This window comes from Cottoperca gobio, chromosome 5 (genome assembly GCF_900634415.1).
Source record: "Cottoperca gobio chromosome 5, fCotGob3.1, whole genome shotgun sequence".
In the NCBI taxonomy this organism is placed as follows: Eukaryota; Metazoa; Chordata; class Actinopteri; order Perciformes; family Bovichtidae; genus Cottoperca; species Cottoperca gobio.
Window position 1 is genome coordinate 8985344 of NC_041359.1, and position 9769 is coordinate 8995112.

Below are 9769 nucleotides of genomic sequence, written 5' to 3' on the forward strand. Positions count from 1 at the left end.
GGCAAATGTAATCCAAAGAGCTCTGCCTCGCTGCTCATACATAGTTGTGTCACTGTTGAAAGTTATGATGAATTCTTTGCAGCATGCTGAATGCGGATTTAACATTAAAAACACAAATAGTTTCTAGTTCACTTTTTTTCAGCAGCGTATCTGATCAAAACAGAAAAGGCACCCATACTTACTCTGTGCACGGGAACTCAGGTGAACCCTTCGTTTGAAAATTATCCATGTTTTCCATTACAAGAGATAATATGTCACGGTCACAGGGAAAGAATCTGACACATCTGATTAGTTGTGCAGATATTGATGCTGACTCGGAGGGTGAGTTAGTGTACTCTATCTTCTATGATTTGAATTAAAAGCACCTTAAAGTCAGTGAAGCAGTAAGGGACATTGTGTATTTTGGCACGTGTCAAATAGTGTTAGATGCACCTTTAATGTGTTTTTGACTTCCATATAATGTGTGCTTATGAGAGTTTGTGTGGGTTGTCCAGGGCTTCCACCTCGTAGGGACGTGTTCTGCTTGACACTAGCCATCAGCACATGCATATGCAGGCTGGACAGGTGGTCAGACACTGGACAGACACATATAACACATACTCATGACACGTCCGAGGTAAGCGTCCTAACTCAAGATTGTAAAATTACAGTCTAAATTTGCATTTATGAATTTGCATATCAGTAAAAAAAAAATAAAGTAAGATATTTCAGTGCAAATAAATTCAGTTGAATTGAATTTTAAATCTGTATTGCATTCACTAAAGAAAAATAAAGGAGACCTAATTTCGGAAATATGACGTCTGTATCTCATACTTCTGATTTACTATCTCAAATTACAAGAAAAGATCAGGCTCTCATAACTTTGAGGTAATAAGATCTTTTCTCCTAATTATGAGATAGTAAATCGTAATTATGAGATAAAGCCTCCATTGTTTTTCCTTGAATTCAATGCATAAGAGAATCCTGTATTAGCTCCACAGCGAATTGGATAACACATTGCATATTCAGTGAGTACATTTCACAAAGATTCAAATCTTTATGACCTTTATTGTATTTACAGCAGAGAAAGGTGGCTGACTGCTTTTAATGCTGCAAGATGTTGCTGTCATCTCTAAATGTGTTTAGATGTGAGGAAGTGTGTGTTTAGGTGCATATCTGTGAAAAAGATAGAGTGGGGTGGGAGAACAGGGAATATTTGACACCAGCGTTGATACAGGGGGTATCAGATTTTGCACATACAAACCTAGCTCTATTTCCCTGCCTATTTCCATATCTGTATTCTGACGAGTACAGTATGCAGTTATCGTGCCAGTTTCACAGACCTTCCCACACGGATTACACCAGTGACCTAAGCAGCTGTGGGCTTCAGGCTGAACTAGACATTCCCAACACTTCTGAATGTCATGTTCGCCACCTTGCAAGCAGCCGCTCATTGAAGCCAAATTAGCCCTGACAGACTTCTTCTGGTCGAAAGTTCACTGCCGAGATATTTGAGATAATGCGAGGTTCAAATGCACGGCATCAGAAAATCTTTTATAAAGACTGTTTTTTTCCACGATGACAGCAACAAAAACAAAAAAAGAAACCCAATATCTGCAGCACTAACACACACACTGTACCCTGTTGACTGTACAACCAAAAAAGGAGATTTTTGCTCCCAGGAATAGCATACAAGCTGTTTGCGATTCTGCCGTCAGTGTTTAGGCTCTTAACTGAAAACTTAATGAGGGGAGTTAGGAAGTCATGAGTCCCCAGGTCAGCTCTACCATCATTATCATCATCATTCCTCAAGGTAATCTAGGATGCTTTGAACACAGACTTAGTAGTAAGCCTCAGGCCCACATGCACGCACAAATAATTTGACTGCCCAGATACAGTATGTGTTTATCTGAATGTGCAATGACTGTCTTCTGTTCATTCCTCCCTTTTTCTATCTCACTGTCATCATTTCACTCCAGACTTGCTGATGTGTGACCAGGATGTTTGGTTTTCCTTCCTTTCATCCACGGGTGCAACTGAGTATCTCAGGGTTATTGATCTGTCATTGCGACAAAGACGAGAACTCGCTGCTTCTCCGTCTTAATTTAATTCAGTGCAGGATCGTTTTGTTTTGACACAGCAACACCTGCAGCTGCCGTTCCGCGCTTTTCTCGCAACAAAAAAATGGGAAAGAAAATGACAGAGCAAAGCAGAATGATGTGAATGCAAGAATAGAGAAAATGAGCAAAATACTCAGACTTTCATTGTGCAAGACTACAATTTTCTAACACATTTCCTTTCAGATGATGATAAAAAGAAATGATGTTATATTCATGTAACTAGAATCATATCATCGTGTTGCATTAGAAACTGGTTCTTTTCTCATACACAGCATCATTTACACAACACATTGCACTAATAAAGTGGCACTAATTAGCTGAAATCGGAAAGTAGTAAAATCAACTCACCACAAGGTCCATTCTGCAGCTCTCCTGCAGCTTTCGTCGTATCACATGATCTTCTTCAGCAGACGTTGCACTGTGTATGATTGTGAACTGCATGTGACAGATAAACCTGATTTGTGATTTGATTAGTGATTATTCTAAGTCCCACTCAACTCAATTCACAATCTTTAAGTCACTCAGAAGCGTCACTCTAATTATGAAAGTGCCTCAGAGCTCTGGGTTTTCTATAGGCCGCTGTAACTGTAACATGCAATCTTAGTGCCACTTTATTTGAAAAGAAAAAAAGAAATCCATCTAGAACTGTTCACGGCATCCACTCCACACTATTGTGCTTACCTGAACTTTAGAAAGCCTCACAGTGCTGCATAATACATCAGAGCCTTGGGCAAAACGTGTCTAGAAATAATAGTATAGTTTAAGCACATCTTGGTGTATGAGTGCCTCTGAGTCAGAGCCCTCTCACACTGAGGCTGTGCAGCAGAAGCCTTTCCTCTGGTGATGAATAGTAGGCACTTGTTGGAGAGTCCACACTGTCAGACGACCGGGAAGAGAAGAAAAAAATGCCCCGTAGGGCACATGGCAGACGTTTCTGGAGGTTAGGAAATAATCTTTTTTCAACAAATATGAATTAAAATGCTCAGAGCGAGAGAGAGGTGTGAGTGTGAAGAGGAGGAAAGAATACCCTGCTTCCCTGAGTCAAGGCTGTTTTTTATGTTATATTGTGACACAGCAGGGACATGAAAATGTGAAAGTATTTTTTCAATATATTCACCTTTTCAAACTGAATCATTCGGCATAATGGTATTTGCCTCCTTGCCTTGCAATTGACAGTGACTAATATGAACGTGCCTGTATGGATATAGGGTGTTTGAAGGAGAATTCAGGCATAAAACATTTATTTCCTCAATGATTACAGGGTCCGTTGTTTTGCCTTGAGATTTTCTCCGACTGGATGTCAGTACTCGCCCACACTATCATTTACCACTGCATCACTGGTTTTGTCCAAGTGTAATTATAGTTTGTCCCCTTTTTTTCTTTCGGGTCCTCTATTGGCTGTGAGGAAACAGGGTGGAGCTGCAATCCGGAACAGCTCAATTCATTAATGAAGGAGTGTTAATAGCATAGTACTGCAGCCTGAGCTCTGTAAGTTTGGAAAAGTCGTGAGGACATTTCAACAATAACGCACATCTCCAGTTTCTTCTGTGCGCCATTTGTTCCAGCTGACTGTGCCTTTACTGTCCTGTGATCATCAGCCTGGCATGTTCAGTCGCAGCTATAAGAGGAGAGATTCCAGCAGATCGGTAAGTGGGCAAAACAAAGTGGTTTCCAGCGCATGTCTCGACTTGCTTTTGCGCTCTAATAAAATAAAATAAAAAATACGCATACGACTTGTTTGTTGTTTGATGTGAAGTTTTCCCTGTTTGGTTTTCTGCTCTATCCTGTTGCTAAGGGCATCACGTTACATCTGCTCTGCTATGATACCGCTGGCACAAGCCTCATTAACAACACAGCATGGAACATGATGAAAGATGTTTTTTTCTGTTTCAACTAGTGGCTTTTGTTGTTGAATATGTGATGAGTTCTTACCTGATGAAGAGCCAAAATGTTTTATTGCTTTTTAGGTGTTTACTTTTTTAAAACTGTAATTAATGCAGGTTTCATGAAGAACTCTATTTCAAATATGTGTTAAATTAGCACTTACTACTGTAGGCCTATGTTGTGGTACTTTGGAAACGATTTAGTCACGTGTTTTGTTGTGATACAGTAGGTGGAGTAACTTGTAGAAGAACTCCCCACTTAGCCGATGACATTCTGACATTTTGAGCCACAGGCGTTGATGTCTAAATGGTCAAAGCTTGTGCAAACTACAGTATGACCTGTTCCCTTTTATCCCAAGCTGAACCCTGCAGATGAGCCGCAGAGAGGACAGCCCTGCATCACCTGTGGAGAACAGTGTCCTGGCTTCGCTCTGCACAAATGGAGGTAAGAGCATCGCTTCACTTCACGATGCACCAAAATCACATCGATGCCCACACAGTCGGTTCCCTTTCAGATGAGCAGATTTTTCCATGCCAAAGATAGAAAATGCATTTGATGAGAAACTTCTGCAGTCTGGTGTGAATTTGCATTCAGTTGAGGCATTCATGAGTGAATACATGATGAGAGGTAAAGCCATAAACAGGGTTCGTACAAAGGCTTGAAAGTTTGGAAAATGCTTAATTGTAACCATTATTTAATAGGTATATGCTTGAATTTGTATATTCTCCTTAATAATCTGGTGTTTCACCCACACAAAGGTCTTTCCTTGTGTTCATTTAAAGCTAGATAAGTCCTTGGTGGATCCTTTACACTGGAAATTAGAAAGCAATACATACTCTTGATCAAAACATCCAGTTAAAGTTAATATGCTGGTGAAGTGTCAACATAAATTGATTGCTGTGGGTATAAAGGAGTTGTGTAAACTTTATTTTTTGGAATTGCATTTATAGTAATAATTTTAGATGTGATGATTAAGACGTGGAAAACTTTGCTTTAGGCACCTTGAAAGTGCTTGAATTCTACTCTTAAAAAAACCCACCAGCAATTTGGGAAAGTTCCCATTCTGAATTGTCATATACATTTGTAAAATCATGTGTAGGGTTTCCTCTTCAAGTAGAGTAGCATTCAGGAGGAACCCTTTCAGATCTCTGGTACTCTGAATAGAATCAGCCATCCACACTTCTGTGAAGAAACCATTGTTCTGCCCCTGTGTGCTGCAAGATAATAGTTTTTACTGTAGGGAGCGTTCATGCTGCAGGGAGGATTCAACCTTCTACAGTCACTCTGTCACAACCGGGAGGACGTACATTAACTTTAGCTGTGGAACAAACCGTATATTGTAATAAGAAGGGATCCTGCTGTGAAGTACAGGTGGTTTGGGTTAGTGTGTAAGAGACTGTGACTGACGTGTGCTACTCTGTTATAAGAATGCAGTACAAATAGCATCACATATGTCCGAGGAGAGCTCTGAACATTGTTAGTTTAACAGTATCAGCTGGTTCTTACAATCACTCGGTAACAAAGTCACTCTATTAGCAGTAGATTTAACGGAGATGTTGTGAGCTATATCAGTGTCTCTCTGTCGTTTATTGGCAGCTGATGCTCAGTTTGTGGAAACAACAAAACCAAAGTGTGTACTCATTACAAATCCTACATTGTAATCATGGAACGCAATAAGCTGCTTGACTTGGACCACTGAGGATTTCTTGGGGTGGAGAGGTCCAAACTTATAAGATCAACAAAACCGAGCTGTATGAAGAAAAAACAATAGATTAATTCAGTTTTAATTGTATTTATACCTGCACTACTTCATTCTGTAGCTCACCAGGATTACATGTAATACCAGTTCTGCTCATAAACAGAATTCATCTCATAAAACAACAGGATTTTGGCAAAAGAAAGGTCAACCAGCTTGGAGCCAGCTTATTCGAAGTTAACACGGCAGCCGTGGATTTGTCCGGCATTTTCTCTCTTAATGGGAATCCACAATGGAAAGGGAGGCCGGGAACCATAAAGACCATCCTGCCTCCCTTGCTTTAAAGTAAACTATTACAGGGGCAACAGTGGGCTCAGGAATGCAGCCTTTTAATTGCCTGTCTTTGCAGTCTCACAATAAAAAGTAAACTTTCCCCCTCCGACAAACTGGAATAAATCGTTGTCAGTGGACACAGACTTAAGGAGCCCGACTTTGTGTGCGGAGGAAAAAGGCTGTTTTATAGCTCTATGTCTTTGTTCCTGCACAGACAACTTGAAGAAGTTCTTGTTTTTTTTCCTCAAGCTAAAATACATTAGTTTTCATGCTAATTAGGCAAGGTATGGTACTGTACTAGTTGTGTGTTTTGGAATGTGGTAGACTTGAAGTGACCCTGAGGCTAGAGATGGGGAGATGAAAGGGGCAGGTGTGCTCAAACTGTCTCCTCTTGACAAAATAACAAATAGCAAAAGTGTAGTGAAGATATCCACTGTCGAAAGATTGGATCCTAATGACCATTTGTGGTTTTGAGTGACAACTATTGGATGGATTGCCATGAAATATGGTGTAGACATTCATGTTTCCCCAGGATTAATTGTTATAACCTTAGTTACCCTTTAACGATCATCTAGGGCCGTCGTCTGTTCAACATTTGAATTGGTCCAATGTTTTGGTTTACGATCATAACTGCAAAAGTAATGACATCCTCATCAGCCTCAGCTGTACTTGTTTTGAGCAAATTTTAGCATGCTAACTTTCTGAACATGGTAAATATTTTACCTGCTACACATCGGGATGTTAGCACTGTTATTATGCACATGCTCCACATGCTAGCGTTAGCATTTCGCCTCACAGAGGCAAGAATAATGTTGACAATGTGACTTTTGTCACTCTATCACATGTTATGGCCATAGTGGGGACCTGAGAAGGTAACGGTTTGACCATAGTTGAATTTTGCTTTTGTAATTTATTTATTTATTTTGAAGGGATTCTGGAAACATTTGAGGTAAAATAATTTTACAAGAATAATGGAAATGTTTTTAAAAATCTGAAAAATAACATGTGCTCTTAGATTAATCTTGGGACCCCTATGTTGGGAATATTTTGTTGTAAAGCATCCCTCCCTGCATGACACAAAATGTGATCAGAGTTCATGTGCATAATGAAATCTGTATCAAGTTATTGGGAGTATTTATTTTCATACCAGTTTTTCTCCGACATATAATTTGTGCATGTAGGTAGACATGTGTTGTTTGTCGAGCTCACATAAAATTACCATTCTCCACACTTTTAGCATGTTTTTGTCTCAGAATTCACTGAAATATTGATGATTCTCTAAATATTCAATAGATGAATATACAGTACAAGCACTGTTTTTCTCCCTTCTCTTTCTTCTTCTTCTTCCTCCCTTCTGTCCTGCCTCTGTATAAGATGTTTCCACTAAGCTAAACTCCCGGGGGTGTTTCAGCCTCGTCTTTTATAGTAAGTTGACCAAGTGTATTGAGGCATTTCCTTTTCAGAGTCAATAGAGGAGCCAGTCTAGTGTTGGGTATTTAAAATCACCCAGGCCTACCAAAACATTACCCTAAAGAATTTTCTGTATGTGTTATTTGACAGAAATGTGAATGTGAAACCCAGTGGCCTGTGTTTGCAAAGTACAAAATAGTTATTTCCAAGGGAATTACAAATGTGATTGCAGTGACTAGTACCAAGCTGAATTTAAGATTGTCTGCACGGTGTTCAGTCTCATTCTGTGCTACGGAAGTTTGCTGTAGAGCTGCTGCTTCTATACAATGACAGAAGCAAGTTCACAGATCTGGATGGATGCCCATTGGCATGTGGAGGTGCATGTTTAAAGGACCAAGCAGCAAACTCCAGGTCTGGGAAGTGGAGCCAATACGAAAGTGCCTACAACCTGCATTATTTCTAATGGCCTACAGGGGGCGACTCCACTGGTTGCAAGAAGTCCTGTTGTATAAAGATCTATGAGAAAATGACTTCTCACTTGGTTTATTACCTCAGTAAACATTTTCCTGATGAGTTTATGATCTCAATCGATTGTTTCAAGTCTTCTACATTACAGCATGATGTTCATTCATTAAATTATGGTCCCATTTCTATTAAAATAGACAGTAAAGTGGTGTATCCTTTAGGGCGGGGCTACCATGTGATTGACAGGTCGCTACCACAGGTCCTTTTTTTGGTCTTATTGCTTTAATCCTTTAACAATGTGTTTTCAGTTTATGAAAGTTAATGGTAACATTTTGGTCACCTAAAAATATCTTGTTTCGACAAAAAATAAGATGGCGACGGCCAAAATGCCAAACTCGAAGTTTCAAAACTGTAGTCCACAAACCAATGGCTGACGTCATGATGACTACGTCCACTACTTATAAACGGTCTATGTTCAGGACGTGGTTTTTCTCTCAGAGCTCTCTGGATAAGGTGGCTGCTCTGCTCACCCTGATGTGGGTAATACAAATGGACAGATGAAAGAGGAGCTTCTGTTACTTGGCTGCTTGTGTGTCAGTGTGTAACTCAGTAAGCTGAGTGGGCTGCTCTAGGCAGGTCGGGCATGAGTAGATTCTCCTTCCGCAACATACTCCGTCTGAATTATTAATGCAGGCCTTTGGCTTGATTTATTTTACTTGTGCTAATGAGACTCATTACCAGGCATATTAGCGCGAATGTGCTACCTGATCGGCCCGATCACATGACCCTCTTCTGCACAGGGCTGGTGTGCTTTAGAGCTGCGTCTAATGTGCGCTTAAAAGGTTACACTTGACCTGTTGTATAGGGTTGGGTCAGTCCAGACACAAATCTGACTACAAAGGAGGATTTATGCAATGAGATCTTGACATTTGCAATTCCTTCATTTCCTCCAGCCAGGAGCACAACATAAAACTTCATTTAAAGCAGACGGTTTAGTTCAGGTTGCTAGAGCTGACTGGCGCTGGACAAAGCCTGTCCTTGTATGCAACAGGGCCTTAGCTGAAACTTTAGCTTACTAAAAGCAGCAGTGAGTGGGTAGAAGAAGAAGAAGAAGAGGAGGAGAAAATAGGATAGTTGCAGTGGAACAAGAGGGATTGTGGTTGAGTTTTAACCTGGGCCCTGAATGGCCTGCTGTCCCCTCGGTAACCCAGTCTGATCTGCATAACAGAGGCCGGCCTCGCTATTCACTGTGTTAACAAGACGGTCTGGCAAATAAAACTGTCAGGGCGCCCAGGCATATGAAAGGGCTCTGGCTATATCAGCAGAGAAGAAGACCCAGTATGAGGTGGGGGGGGAGAGAGAGAGAGAGAGAGAGAGTGAAAAGAAGAAGCCATTGGTGGTCGGTGCCACACAATGGAAACTTAGCAGATTTATCACTTTAGCTATGTGTGTGTATTAGCATGGAGATGGTAAAAGCCTCCTCGCTGGCTAGTTTCGAGGGTTGAAAAGCACATTCTACCCTGCTGACTTGTTTCCCTCCCCGGGCTCATTTAGGAGCAGCAGCAACATCTGTGATGGCACTCGTACGGGTCATGAGGCAAATTACTTGTTAAACTGGGCTTTTTATGGTGTAAATGGTGTGTTTTGTCTTTGTCATTTTGGAGCAGATTCGTTTTGAAGGGGTTATATTTTGACAGGTCCACGGGGTCATGTGATGTATGACAGATGTTCACAGATAATGCAAACCTGGAGAGCTGTGAAGACCTGATATAAATCATAGTTTGACCTTTGGGTTCTCAGACAGTGTTGGGCTGAACTTGTCACTTCCCATCCTTCTCCCGCTCTTGGTCTTCCTTCTGCTGCTGTTTTCTCTCTTGTTCTA

At 40.8% G+C, this 9769-nt stretch overlaps 1 protein-coding gene across 1 annotated transcript in view; it reads left to right on the forward strand.

Moving 5' to 3' along the window:
• Nucleotides 1–3507: 3507 nt before the first annotated feature.
• The window catches only part of prickle2b (prickle homolog 2b), a 90831-nt gene continuing 84569 nt past the window's right edge, over nucleotides 3508–9769 (forward strand). Inside the window, 2 exon segments of the mRNA XM_029432398.1 lie at nucleotides 3508–3745; nucleotides 4342–4427. Coding sequence (XP_029288258.1) covers nucleotides 3704–3745; nucleotides 4342–4427 — 128 coding nt within the window. The 5' untranslated portion in view covers nucleotides 3508–3703.